Below are 15525 nucleotides of genomic sequence, written 5' to 3' on the forward strand. Positions count from 1 at the left end.
TTGTACATTTTCTTTTTTTAATTCTTCCCATTTTTATCTAATTTTTGCTTTGCTGAAATAACTATATTGTTTTAATTAACATTACTTGCATCTGTGTGCCACAATCACAGTAATAATTACCTAGTTATCAAGGTTCAAAATTTGGTACTTAAACAATAAAGATGTATAACATAGTATAAGCACTAATTATAACTTTTTAATAAGTACCTGTTTTTCATGGAAAAAAGAGAACTGTAAATCTCACTAGGTTTGGGAAATATTTCAGTTAAAGAGTTAGGATAAATTTTCTTTTAATCTTTTAAGCTAATGGGCCTAATTTTTGCCCTGAGTGACAAAATATAAGTTATGGTATCTTTTGTTTAATTCTCTATATTATACCTATGGTAGAATGTAAATATAAAAGATGTGTAAAATACAAAAAAGGTGGGAGTTTTTCCAGTGCTGGAAGGATGATCTTGTAATGTAATAAATTATTATCTCCATTCCACAATTTTAGTTTCCATGTTGTCATGATGGGGAAAGTATCTAATGGACTCTGGTGGAGGATTATTAGTACTTCGATTGTGGGAACAGTGGCAAAAGCATCTATTTGTAGAGGTGTGAACCTGTACCCCTAAAACAATATACAGTATTGAAAATCAACATTATCTCAGTAAACATAATTAAAAACAAGTCTCATTTCCACTTGTACCTGAGTGGAAGTCAATACCAAATAAGTATTTGTTAAACTGAATTAACTGTTTCCACTATATCATCGTTTAAGTGAGTGACACATTACTGCATGTAACCTTCATATTATGTTAGCCTAAGTCACATGATTAAAACTATGACTTTGATCCTCACCAGTAAATCTTGCCTGATCCTAAAAGCAGGTGTGGCCCTAACAAAAGTACCTGGAAGTCATTTTTAAACAGAAAATCATTCAGTTGCTCCCCTCCTAAGTAATTATTTTCCTAAGAATTGTTTTCTCCACTAATTACTTGTTTTCAAAGTTATGATTTTCTTCCGAGTGCAGAGAAGTCTAACCTTTCTCGTATACAGTAGGCTTTTTTCAGAAGTGCTAGATTAGTTCATTTATTCCTCTTGCTCATCTTTAAATGGGAACATATTTACCTAGCTTTGATGTTTGCTAAAAGATGAGGTATGGAGCATCACTGAGCCCTTTGTTATCTACTTGGGTGCTACAAGTGATTCTAAGATTGCTTTTGTTTCATTAATAATCAGATCTATGATATAGGAAACTCAATTTCTAAGGAGAATGAACGTTTCTTGAGCTCTTCCCATCTGTCGCTGGCTCACAGGGTTGACTTTGTTTACTGCCTGTAACAATCCTGCTCATCTGCCTCTAGCATTGATATATTTTAGGATTTGCATGTGTTAAATATATGAATTGTCAACCTAAAAATACTGCCTGTCCTGCTCCCCACTCTGTCTCTGGTGAATCCTCTCACCGCCCCTGCACTTCTGGCCAGTTCTGTATGCACAAATAAATAAATCTTAAAAAAAAGTCCGTAATCATTAATCTTTGTGATCTGGATGAGTTTACACTTGTTTGCTGGATGACTTTTTAAAACAAATGCTTTTTTCCCCATTTCAAAGAAGACAGGTAATGTAATTCTCTGCAGTGGCTGCCTTGCTCCATGTTTTAATTTGGTACACAAATGTCAACTTTTTTTTTTTTAATAATATAATGGTTTATTTTTATGTCATTTTGTGCCTTTTTTCCCTCTCAGTTGTAATCCCCATGGGCTTCCCATCACCAAATCACCCGTGTGCCATCACCATAGTCCAGTGCACTTCCCTCCCCCCACTGGTTTTGATCTCATTCCACCCCCATAAAAACTCTCTGGTATATAGTTGTTCATCATCATCATTATCATCATCATCATCAATTATTATTCTTCTTCTTATTCTTCTTATTATTATTCCCTGGACCTTTATACTCCTGCTATGAGTGAAACCATCTGGTATTTTTCCTTTTCTTTCTGGCTTATCTCACTAAGCATGATCTTTTCCAGCTCCATCCATGTTGCTGCAAAAGGCATGTGTTTATTGTTTTTGGTTGCTGAGCAGTATTCCATTGTGTGTATGTACCATGTCTTTTTTAATCCAGTCATCTACTTTTGGCCATCACAAATGTCAACTTTTTTTTTTTTTTAAAGATGTATTTATTTGTACATACAGAACTGGGGTACAGGCCAGAGGCTCAGGGGCGGTGAGAGGCTTCACCAGGGACAGAGTGGGGAGCAGAACAGGCAGATCAACGAAGTACACTGCTGAGGGGAGCAGTGGGCGGGTCAGGAGAGGCCTGCCACGCCATGTGGTCACCTCCGGGGCAGGCGGAAATAGAACTGATGCGGAAGAGGCTCTAGCTTCTCAGTGCTGTGCTTTAACTTGCTGCGCCACCAGGGAGGGCCACAAATGTCAACTTTTTACAGCACAAAGTGAAGTAGTTGATATGGGCTAGAAAAACTTGGCATTGATATAAGGTAGAGGGTAAGAGGCAGATGGTTAAGAGGCAGGTAACTTGAATAGGAGAAGAAAGCTGAGTGGACTCACAATTGTATTTCTTAATTCAGCAGTATATGGGCTATATAAGCAACAGAAATATTCCCTCTTGCAGCTGGTTGCCAATTAACCTAAGTTTTCAGCGTTGCAAATCAGATCACTCACACTTTCACCAGGATTGGTTTATTTGGAAGTTGAGAGAGATCATAGGAGAAATTTATTTTGGTGGTGATACTTAAGTTTAGAAGAAACATTTTTTTTAACTTGTTCTTTAACAAGTAAAACCTTATCCTTTTATTTCACTAGTTTATTGTTTCTCAATCATGCAAATAAAAACTAACATTTATTATCTTCATTTTATTAAAACCATTATTTAAAGGTGGGTCTAATTTTTCTCATTTTTCAAGTAAGGATTGGATGCCTATTAGATTTGCTTAAAATCTCACGAGTGAAAAAAAAAATCTCACAAGTGATAGTTGGCACTGTTGATAGTTAAATACAGGTCAAACTTCACATATCACATTCTTCTTATTCTGTACTTTTTTTTTTTTTAAAGATTTATTTGTTCATACAGAACTGGGGTACAGGCCAGAGGCTCAGGGGCGGTGAGAGGCTTCACCAGAGACAGAGTGGGGAGCAGAACAGGCAGATCGACGAAGTACACTGCTGAGGGGAGCAGCGGGTGGGTCAGGAGAGGTCTGCGGCGCTATGTGGTCACCTCCAGGGCAGGCGGGAATCGAACTCATGCGGAAGCTGCTTTAGATTCTCAGTGCTGTGCTTTAACCCACTGCGCCACCAGGGAGGGCCCATTCTGTACTTTTTGTGAATGTGGTTAGTTGATTTTGAAAGCAAGTCATTTTCTAGAATCATAATACTGTGTTATGAAATATTTTATATTTTCAAGAAATATATTTTTAAGAAAATAATGTGCTTTAACTTTCTTTTTTTGAGATGGCAGTTCCAGGACATATCGTTGGTTCCTTCATACTTCTGTTGCACATTAGTTCTGTTGCTAATTATCCCAATGGAAAAGTAGCAAAGTCATGCAATGGAATGATTCCTATACATGGTCATACTCCACACACAGATCCAGTTCACAACATTTCAGTGAGTCAGATGACATTCAGACCTGGAGATCAGCTCAAAGGTATGCTGCTGCTGTTATTAATTGTAGCGGTTTCATTCTTTTTTACTGTATATTGAATTTTTATTAAGGTTGGATTTATGCAATTTCAACTTAGTCTTTTCATCTCATTGTGGTAAATTACCATCGTTCTATACATACCATGTTTGTGTTTAACTACTGCAGGTGACTGTATTCTTTAAATAGTATATAATTAAGTAGTATTAATTTCCATTGAAAACAGGCTTTCATGGTTTTTTTTCTTAACACGATTTAATGTGTCATCATTAATAGTACTATTACTTAATCAATAGAAGTGGAAAATAAAGTGTTTTTGTTGGCTTAAGATGTAACAAACTCTTATCATTCTTGATACAGTGTCAATCTTACATTTCCCTGAATCATTGGGCACAGTGTAATCTGACTCTTAAAGGTATACCTAAAATAGCATTTTACAAACTCTTTTCTGCAACTTTAGAAAAGCAAAATATAAATAGATTTTTGTACAGAAAGTGTATATGGAAAAGTAAGTTTGGAATGCTCTTGTGTGTTATATAAAACATATCTCTTCGAGTTTTATAGTGCAAAGATGATGTGAAATGGGCTATGGTTTTGAAGTAAAGAAAGGAGTATTTACTTTCATCTAGCATTTTCTGAACTAATTTGATCCCATGGCCACCTTCTGGCCATCGCCAACCTTTTTCCTACTGTGTATCAGTCATTAACATCTCATAGAGTGAATATTCTATGTTCTAACAAGTTTAGAACCTGTTTGTCCATAGGATGAATTGTGTTTTCTTTCCTGGAGTAGTTCTGTATACATACACCTAATCCTAATTGTCAGGTCTCCCCTAAATAGTTTCCTTTTGGGATGTTGCTGACCCTCTTAACCTATCTGTTGTTCCTTTCTCAGTTACTTTGTCAGGGCCCGTATTTAAAGGCTTTCTCTTGGAAGCCCGTAATGCTGAGGATTTGAGTGGCCTTCCTATTGGCTCCTTCACACTGATTGACAGTCAAGTGTCACAGCTTCTGACCTGTGAAGATGTGCAGGTTTGTGTTTGAAATTGATTTCTGTCAGTCACTTCCCTTGGGTCTTTTCACAACAGGGTGGTACTTACAAGATAAAGGACATTTCGGATTTGTTGAAGACAACTACACAGATTCTTAATGACTAAAATTTCCCCTCATGTCACAACTGGCAATATATGCAAATCAACATCCTAAGGAAGATAGGAAAGTAGTTTGAAGAGTTCTTTGTTTTTGATATTTTATGTAATATTGATTTATTGATTTGTGAAGGGTGTAGCTATTGAAAATAGAGTTCTTGAATGGAACGAAGACCTAATTTTATCATTCATTTAGTTTATTTTATCAGGAATTGTCCTGGGTGCAAGGGATATAGTGATGAACAAGATTAACTCTTGTTTCTTCATAAGTTCATAGCCTTACACATAAGTAGACTATCTGGTCATATACATATACACATAAGTGGAATATATGACCCATAAGACAGATGTAAGTAGAACAGTGTGGTAAGTTAGAAGCATACACAGAGTGGGATGAAGGCATAGTATGGCATGCCACTCACAGGCTTCAGGGAATTGAGAGATAACTTCTTGGAGAAGGTGATCTCCAAGACTCAAAAAAAAAATGAGCAGAAGTTTTCCAGGTGAATAAAAGAAGGAAATAATGTTTTTAAGAGAAAGTAATTACCAAAATCTAATGTTACATTCTTGGAAGTGTTTTTTTTTTCTTTTGCTAAATCTTCTGTATTCTATCTCTATCTATTAATGGAAGGAATATAAAATTATAGTATAAATATAATAATGAGCAGGCTCTACATAGCATCAACATACATAGTATTCTTTACTTCTTTCAGTTTTTAAATTTCTGCTGACTCTTAATTTTATTCATGGAGTCAGTGGATAGTCTGGTATCAACCAGTTGATATGTAGTTATTGACAACCTGAGTCCCTGTTTTAAATGAATAGTTTTTATCAGAATGCCAAGGTAATGCAACTATAAATTACTTTGCAAAATGATAGTGGTGTCAGCCATGCTAGCTACTGAGTGACTGACTGGTAGTTCCTTTTCATTTTATTTCAGGGATCAGCTGTGAGTCACACAAGTTCATCTAAGAAAACAGAAATTGAAGTCTTTTGGAATGCTCCAAGCAGTGCCCCGAATCACATACAGTTTCTGTGAGTAAAAGTTTGCAGCTCTATAATAGAATAATTGAAACAGTAATGATTTGCATCATTTTTAAAATGTATTGGACATTCACCTACGTAGGACAGATTTGGTGTAGTTGACACAACCTTTGTGATATAAGTTGTTGTTTTGCCTTTTTATTTTCTCTTTCACCAGTATATACCCAAGTATCTAGTACAGGATTTGGCACCTAATAGGCAATTAATAAATATTTGTTGAGTGAATGAAATTTTGTAAGCCTTCATACTACTAGTAAGAGCCATCAATTAATACTTGAATCTATATGACATATGGATTAATTGGTTTTTTAGATTTACTCCTGTCTTAGTATAAGAAATGTTTTCTGAAATTTCAATGATGATTTTGTAGTGCTAGACTTTACAGATTAGATTTTAAGAAAATAAGAGCTTGCATGTCCTCAGGATTATAAATTCATAGAATGCTTCTTCCTTAAACCATTGTGCCAAGAGGAATGGAATATAATAAAGCCATATAGTGGGTCGCTGTGGTCTTACAGAATTTTTTTTATTATTTATTTTATTAATTTTTTTAAAGCTTTCTGTATTTATACATACAGAACTGGGGTACAGGCCAGAGGTGCTGGGGGTGATGAGAGGATTCACCAGAGACAGAGTGGGGAGCAGAACAGGCAGACTGATGAAGTACACTGCTGAGGGGAGCATTGAGTGCAGGAGAGGTCTGCCGTACCATATGAGTCACCTCCAGGGCGGGGATTGAACTCATGCTGAAGTGGCTTTGGCTTCTCAGTGCTGTGCTTCAACCCGCTGCACCACCAGGGAGGGCCCCTTGTAGACTTTTATTTTAAGAGGAAATTGTTCTTCTGTCATGTTTCCATTTTTCTACTTCACTTTGTTTAGATTCCCAGCACACAGTAAGTCAGCCTTGTGCCTGTATGCTGTATGGAATGTGAAAAGAGGGATGTGACCCCCAATAAGAAGGGAGATAACTTATATAGACTCTGTATAGCTTCTTGCTCTGTCTGCTACACATCCCCTTTGCTACCTCGTGGAGTGTGGTATGAAACGAGTAGTAATATGCTCTTTGTATGTCAGGGGGTAGATATGTATTCAGTGGAGCCCCTGGGTCTGGCATTTATGGCTGCCATGATTATGCCTAGAGGACAGACAGGTAAGAGAAAAGCCAACATAAGTGAGATTGAGAAAGAGGGAGAGAACAATAAAAATCCATTTAATGACAGGATGGAAGAACGTCATTAGAAATTTACCTCAGACAGTATTAGTATTACTGTAAGGTGTTATGTTCTTGTATCATTCCTCTTTTTCCTTTGAATTTTTGATTTGATTGTTGTGGATCACAATCAATATTTTGTCTAATCTTAATGGCGTTGCCTTTCAGTGTTACAGTGGTTGAGAAGTATAAAAGCTACTGGGTGAAGATTCCTGGTCCTGTAGTTTCACAGCCAAATGCACTGCCTTTTACCACTCCTGAAGCTGCAACAGCACCTTTGTCAACATTACTGCCAGTGTCGCATTTAACCAAATCAGTGGGTAACACTTTTATGTTATCACCATATGTAACATAACATATTAGCTTACATGGTAAAATTGGCTCTATTCTTGATAAAGAATAGAAAGAATACTTGGAGAAGTAGCTGTATTGGGTCCTGGTTGCAAGCATTTGGGTTTTTTTATAGGCAATCTGAGGGAAGCCTTCATTGCAACATTATGACATAGGTTAGAATAAGTGACTTGCAAGACCTAGCCTGTTCAAGATGTGATTTTGAATTCACAAAATCTGCACTAGCAGTGGGTATGTATTCATTTGAAAATAAATCTAATAAAGCTGCAGAAGCTTTCTTTCTTTTCTTTTTTTGAGCACACTTCCAAATATCAAACATGGAGAGGGAGTTAAAATTTAAGCCAAATTTAGAGAAGATTTGGAGGAGAGTCTTGAAATAATGTTGATTCTTAAAATTCTATTTCTTTAACATCAGTGAGTATTAAGGAATAAATTCTCTTGCTAAACCACAGAAACTCTTCTGCAAGTTTATCCCCCAAAATTCCATTTAGGCTATCTAGTTTAAAAAAAATATACGATTGAAAAAAATATGTATTAGAAAGGTTAATGTTTATTAAATACTAGAGGGATTTTACTGAAGGCAGTTCTGATAATTAGACTTATTAATTCAGAGGTGAAACTATCAAAAAATGTCTTAAGGCAATTTTGTTTTTATAGTGAAAAGAATAATTGGGCTTGGATCCTCATTGATCTACTTTCTGTGTGACTTTGGAACAAGTTACTTCATTTTCTATCAGTTTTTTTTTTATCTCTAAAATGAGAAATAATGATATGTAGCTTTTACAGTCATTGTGATCATTGAGCATTATAATGAATAGAAAGTTTCCAACTGCTTTGCACTTAATAGGTATTCAGTGAATATTAATTTCTTTTTTCCTCCTCTTTCCTTTCTTTTTCAAAGATCTTTGTTCTCATAGGGAAAACTAAAGTACTTATATCCTGTGTAACCGCTAATGTTTTCAATGTATGGCAGTTATATCTGATTCCATTATTATGAATGTAATACTTTTACTTAACCAAACAGATTGCTATTTTTCTCTAGTTCTAGGTTTGGTCTTAATGCTTATTTCTTTTTTTTTTTTTTTAAAGATTTATTCATTTATTCATACAGAACTGGGGTAAAGGCCAGAGATGAGGAGAGTGAGAGGATTCACCAGAGACAGAGTGGGGAGCAGAACAGGCAGATCCAGGAAGTACACTGCTGAGGGGAGCAGCGGGCGGGTCAGGAGAGGTCTGCCGCGCCATGTGGTCACCTCCGGGGCAGGCGGGGATCAAACTCATGCGGAAGTGGCTTTAGCTTCTCAGTGCTGTGTTTTAACCCGCTGTGCCACCAGGGAGGGCCTTAATGCTTATTTCTTTAAAGTTGCACTAGGAAGGAAAAAGTTTGAAACTGAGATTCCCATTAGTGAACTATTGAGAAAATTGTTGTTTTCCTGTATGTTCACAAAAATGGCTTTTGTTGGAGCCTTTTATCATGTTTCTGTGCCACAGACTTTACAGTCTTTATGATAGTCAGTTTCATTCAGTGTCATAGGATTACAGCATCTGTAGAACTAGAAGAGACATTAGGGTCTATTTCTTTAAGTGCCTGTTAAATAGTTGAAGGTAAAGAAACCCTGAGATAATAAGTTATTTAGCTAACATGAGGATTAAAAGGTGGAGAAGAGACCCACATCCTTTTTTCTTGGTCTTCAGTGGCTTATTTTCTCCATCATACCATGATTGCAGAGTTCCTATAAGTTTTATGTATAATATAGTCACTGGCTCTTGCTAATATTTGGCCTTTGATCCTAGTTCCTGACACAGGACTCCTAATAATCCTTGTAATTTCCTGCCTGGTGGGAATGTCTGTGATATAGGTAAATCCCTTGGAATTTACTGGTTGATAGAAGTGTCTTCATTTTCTCATGAGGTAACTCTTGGTGGGATTATGCATAGGGGCTGGTCACTGGAGAGACTAAAATTGGGGTTTATAACCCTGCCCACTATTCTCCAGAGAAGGAAGGAGCTGAAATTGAGTTAATAATTGTTTATAACTAGGTTGAAATAGCCATAAAAATCCCCGGAAGTACGGGATTAAGAGAGCTCCTGGGTTACGGACTATATGGCGGTGCTGGGAAGGTGCTGCTTCTGAGATGCCCTGTCCCTTCCCACATAATTTAACCTGTCCAGGGTGAGAAATTCTGTCATCCCAAGTTCTATTTTTTTTTTTTTACATTAAACTGGTAATCTAGTAGGTCCATTTTTTAAATAGCTACTGACATTTCTTTTTAAAGATTTACTTATTTATGCATACAGAACTAGGGTACAAGCCAGAGGTGCAGGGGCGGTGAGAGGATTCACCAGAGACAGAGTGGGGAGCAGAGCAGGCAGACCTACTGAAATACACTGCTGAGGGGAGCAGCGGGCAGGGGGGATCGAACTCACACTGAAGTGGCTGCAGCCAACTTGCAGTGCTGTGTCCTTACTCATTGTGCCACCAGGGAGGGCCCTGATTCATTGTTTTCCTGAGTTCTGTGAGCATCTGAATACATCATCAAATCTGAGGAGTGGATTGTGATAACCTAGAATTTATGACTGGCCAGAAGTACAGATGGCAACCTAGGGTTTGTGATTGGCACCTGACATGGGAGGAGTCTTGTGGAACTGAGTACCTCTAGAACCTGACCCAGAGTTCAGGTTGATAATGTCAGACTAGAAATGAAACATAGGTCACATAGAACCCCGGATTTGTTCAGTATGGGAACACATTGGTAGAGTAGGAAAATAAATGAGTGGTTTTTTTCTAGTAATCTTTGACAGAGTGATGGTATATATATGAGTGAACATTTTTTATAATATTGTCTTAATATTGAATTTGAACTGAACTGTAGAAGCAGAACCCAGCTTCTAAACATAGAAGCTTGCTAAGGGTTTGTTTACTTGCTTTTAAAAATTCCATCTGAAAACTACAGAATACCCTTAAAGAAGTAATGTCATTGTGGGCACCAATGTTCCTTGAAACTTTACTCCAGAACATAATTAACATGAGGTGTTTTGCATATTAATGGAACATTTAATATCATCTTAATTACAGTCCAACTAGTGTGGTTTCCAAATTTTAATTAAAATTAAATGTTCACAACCCAAGTGCTGTGCTGACCACTTGTAATTTGGGTTGTGTCTTTTGTTCCCTGTTTTGAATACTTGTCATGAAAAGCTATTTTTCTTGGAACCTGTGCTTCAAAGTAGTGTCTCTTCTGTTATTGGAATGAAATGCTTGTTTGTTAGTTAAGACTTATTTCCTCCTGTCATTTTTCTAGTTCAGTGCTTTGGATTGTGGTACGAAGAAGTTCTGCATTAGAAGCCCTTCGAGCTGTGATCCAGAGAAGGAGCATGCCTGTGTCTTCCTGTCCTTCACGCCGGATGATCAGTCAGTGATGGTTGAAATGAGTGGTCCTAGCGAAGGCTATTTATCCTTTGCATTTTCTCACGACCGATGGATGGTTTGTACCTCTCACTTACATATGTGGTAATGAAAAGAAAAATCACTGGAGTGAGTTCTAATCACTGGTGGTTTAGCTCTTTCTTCCAGAGTCAAATGATCTATTATAGGGAGCAGTGGAGACTGAGGGACAGGAGAAACATAAAACAGTTTCTAAGTTAAATAGCTTTAAGTGGTGCATGTTTTTAACAGTTGGGTAGTTATATACTATCCTAAGAAAATGAAAAGTCACTTTATTTCCAGGACATTTGCCACTTTATTTTTCTATCTTTATTTGCCTTCTTATCTCTCTATAATACAAGAGGTTGGAAAGTATCACAAGCATCAGGAGATTTTACACAGTTCTTGTATTATAGAGAGATAAGAAGGCAAATGTCCAGCAGTGATTGCTATTGCTTTCCCCCTTTTGATAATCATCAGTCCATTTTTCAAAGAGAACTAAGTCTAGAATATCCAAGTCGAAATGTGTTCTTTACTGGTGGACTCCTTTGTCAGGTCTGCAAAGGGCAGTATTTGTTTTAAGTTGATTCTTTCTCCCTTGAGTAGTGCTGAATGGACTAGATGATTTTGTAGGTGGAAGCCTTGTGCTGTGGTGTGGAAGAGGAAAGTGCTGCATACGCATCCTGATTTCTCAGGGAGAAGGATAAAGTATATTTGTGGAGCTCCTGTTCAAACAAGCTTGGCATTAGAACAGGCAAGAAGTCTTTTCTTGAAAGTTTTCTTCTAGGCAGGTTCTACATTTAATATCACTTCTTTAGAGAATTGATTAAAAAAAGGAAATTCTGGAATTCTGAGGTCCCTTGATAGAAAAGCTAATGTTTTGTCTAAAAGTGCACTCTGGTCACATCAGTCCTTGTACTTGCTGGTTGCTAGTATTTCAGGCAGCCAGGTGTAACTGTTTTGGGGGAGTGATATTTGAAATATATATATGTGAGTATATAGTTTTAGAATTCATTTGTTATATTTTTTTAAATAAAGGATATGCATTAAACCTAGAAGATATACTATGTCACATGCTTTAAAAAAAATTTAAGCAACAAATACTGAATGGTGTCCATTATATATGAAATATAGAGGAATCAAACAAATGGGTAAGTAAACTCAAACTTAAAAGTTAACCCTTGGAAGTTGACTCGAGAATGAGACTTCCATAGGGGGAGGAAGAAGGGCAAGAACGAAATGTGGAGAGAGCATAATGAACTTTAATCATAGGTGCACTATGGTCATTATACCTGGCCGGGGAGATCCTGTACTGAGAAAATACTAGTAACTACTCCAACCAGTGGTACATCAATGATATAAAAAGAAACTAAACCAATGTTACATTAAAAAATACAACAAGAAAGAAGTCTGGATAAGAATTATAATTCTTTAAAGTTCCCTTTAAAGTTGCCTTTATGGGAAATTGTTCAAGATGTTTCACATTTCCTTTTTCTAACTGCCACCAGGTCTGTTGCATATTCTCTTGGGCGTTCCTAGTTCTGGCAAAAATGAACCAAGCTTGTGCACAAGTGGGGTCATGAGACTGGGTTAAAAATGAAATCTTACCATGAAACAATACAGAAAGATGGTGGTAGTACTTGTGTGAATGTGAGGGAACTGGCTCAAAAAGATTGATACAGATGAGTCCAATAATGATAAAGAATGGTAATCATGTTGTAATAGTTTTATTAAGATTCAAGTCTAAGAAACCATATTCATTTAGATATATGTTCTAGTCATTAAAAAAAATCCAGTCACTTTTTAGTCAAATTCAGGGTTATACTATATTAGCATATTTCCTTTATGGTCAAATAAAGTTTATCAGGAAGAGGGAAGGACACTGTGGTTGCAGCAAATGCAGTGATAAGTAGTCTGCAGGTAGACCAGTTATTTTTATTCTAAGTTGTAGCCATTGATGACACAAAAGCATTTATCTCTAATTCAAGATAAATTTACCCTACTTAGAAACCTTATGTTTCTAATATAGCTATCATCAAAAGTGTTTATAAGAAAGACTTAATTATGCAGGTGCAGTTGATTTACAGAGCAATTCTATTTAATGATTAAAATCATCTGTACACCTGTTTGCTTAAATTGGGGAAAATAAATTATCCTTAAAAATATTTTTGAAGTGGTTATTTCTATTTTTAGTTGTTATTTTAAAAACTTTAGGATATTTTTTGACATGCTATTCTCAGTATTTAATATAAAGTTAAATACTGAAGGTATCTTATGTTATGAATACTGACAAGGTAACCTAAATTATACCTTGTTTTCAATTTGGTATGTAAATTAATGATAGCAATTGTTTTGGTATTAGACTGCATCACTAAAATTGATAAAAGGTATCATTTTCCATATTTTACTAACGACTTGCTAAAATGTGAATTTTTTTAAAGATTTATTTATTTGCGCATACAGAAGTGGGGTACAGGTCAGAGGCTCAGGGGCGGCGAGAGGCTTCACCAGAGACAGAGTGGGGAGTAGAACAGGCAGATCGACGAAGTACACTGCTGAGGGGAGCAGCGGGCGGGTCAGGAGAGGTCTGCCACACCATGTGGTCACCTCTTGGACAGGCGGGAATGGAACTCATGCGCAAGTGGCTTTTGCTTCTTAGTGCTGTGCTTTAACCTGCTGCACCACCAGGGAGGGCCCGCTAAAATGTGAATTTTAACTGAATTTCAGAGCACAGACATCTTCCCTAACTCAGATACTTTGTTAAAATGATAGGAAGAATATTGAGTATGCTAAGAACTATACTTTCTTTCATTTCCTTTCTCTCTATATACTTGTGTATGTGTGTAGATTGACTTAGGTGGTATACATAAACACCTTTCCTCCTGAACTTACTTGAAAATAAATTGTAGATACCATGATACATTGTCTCTAAAATGTTCCTCATGTTCTCCTTAGAACAAGGACTTTTCTAATTACCAAATTATCTTTACCACATCAAGAAAAGTTAATAATGACATAATAGTCATTTGCAATGTATGCAATGTATGTAATTTCCTCAGTTGTCCTAGTTAAGTACTTTATAATTAAAAAAGCAACTGATCTAAGATCCTGTAAGTTGTCACTCAATACATTTAGTTGTTATGTCTCTTTATCTCCTTTACTTTAGAAAAGCTGCCCTATCTTTTTTACTGAAATTTTTTTCAGACCAGTTGTTTGGTAGAACTTCCCAAATTTTTAGATATATTCAAATTAATTATGTAGGCATAATTCCTACATAGACATGTATTTCAGGGTATCATATCAAGAGGTACTAATGGCAGATTTTTTTCATTATTAACTAAGTATAATCACTGGCATCTGCCAACATTGCCATTGTAAAGGAATATTTTCTTTCTTAAAATTAATAAGTAATCTGTAATGTGATGCTTTATATGAATATTCTGTTCTCCAGTAACATTTTATAAAGATAGTGATTTATTTCCTTTCCTAAATCAGTTTTACTTAGGTGACTGCAAATGGTGATTTTCTAATTATTAATAAACAGGCATTCTTTTGAAAGGAAGAACTTTCTTCTCTGTACCCCTTTTGCTTTTGGAGTTAAAGTCTATGGACTAATGAACTACTTTTGTGTGTTGGATTACAGTTTATTACCATCATTCTTTTTGATACTTTCATCAACCCACACGTGGCCATTGGGAGTCCCTCTGCACCCTTTTATCTGTCTCCTTTAGTTTTTGAGTATGTCTTGTTTTCTGATGTAACAAAATTCTCTCTGCTCATCTTATACTTTGATGGATTTCATTCATTCAATTTTTTTTAAAGGTTTATGTGTTTATTCATACAGAACTGGAGTACAGGCCAGAGGTGCAGAGGGGGTGAGAGGATTCATAAGAGACAGAGTGGGGAGCAGAACGAAGACTGCTGAGGGGAGGAGCGAGCAAGACAGGAGAGGTCTGCGAGACAGGAGAGGTCTGCTGTGCCACGTGGATCACCTCCGGCCCGGGATCCAGTTCACATTGAAGCAGCTGTGGCCAGCTTGCAGTGCCTCGTTCTAACTCGTTGTGCCACCAGGGAGGGCCCGGATTTCATTATTTCTTAAAGGACCTCTCCTGTTAAATAAGAATAGGATTTGGAAATTAAGATTTGGGTGCAGTATGTTTAATTGTTACAGATCTTCTAGATACTTTTGATTTTCTCTTGGACATATTTCCTTTATTCTATTTATTGCCTTGCTAGTACCTGTGATTTGGTATATACATTTATTGTCTTCTGTCTGGACTGCTTTGGTAACCTCCATTAGTCCTGCCTCCATGATTTCGGTTTCCTAACATACAATTGAGATAATTTTAATCTACCTCCAAATTCTTTAGTGAACTGTTAGCAGTTATAGAAAAATGTTCTTTTTCATTAGCATGTCTTTCAAAATTTAAGTTCTTTTTTGGAATTTCTAGTCTTAAAGTGCATGAGTTTTCTAAAATTTTAATTAACTTTTTACTTCTTCTCCGTCTTTGATCTTGGAAATTGCTCAGCTTGGAAAATTCTCCTTTGGACTCAGCGCTACCATATCCATTTAAAGGTCTTTATTGTCAAAGTTTTTTTTTTTTTTTTTTTTTAAGATTATTTGTGCATACAGAACTGGGGTACAGGCCAGAGGTGCAGGGGCTGTGAGAGGGTTCACCAAAGACAGAGTGGGGAGCAG

At 36.5% G+C, this 15525-nt stretch overlaps 1 protein-coding gene across 1 annotated transcript in view; it reads left to right on the top strand.

Annotated features, from left to right (window-relative positions):
- Window positions 1-3459: 3459 nt before the first annotated feature.
- Window positions 3460-15525, top strand: part of FRRS1 (ferric-chelate reductase 1) — a 32095-nt gene continuing 20029 nt past the window's right edge. The window contains exons 1-5 of the mRNA XM_012730058.1: window positions 3460-3655; window positions 4545-4681; window positions 5738-5832; window positions 7220-7367; window positions 10705-10887. Of these exons, the coding sequence (XP_012585512.1) occupies window positions 3460-3655; window positions 4545-4681; window positions 5738-5832; window positions 7220-7367; window positions 10705-10887 (759 nt within the window). The remainder of the gene's footprint in view (window positions 3656-4544; window positions 4682-5737; window positions 5833-7219; window positions 7368-10704; window positions 10888-15525) is intronic.

This window comes from Condylura cristata, unplaced genomic scaffold (assembly GCF_000260355.1).
Source record: "Condylura cristata isolate star-nosed mole 26May11 unplaced genomic scaffold, ConCri1.0 scaffold00026, whole genome shotgun sequence".
Classification (NCBI taxonomy): Eukaryota; Metazoa; Chordata; class Mammalia; order Eulipotyphla; family Talpidae; genus Condylura; species Condylura cristata.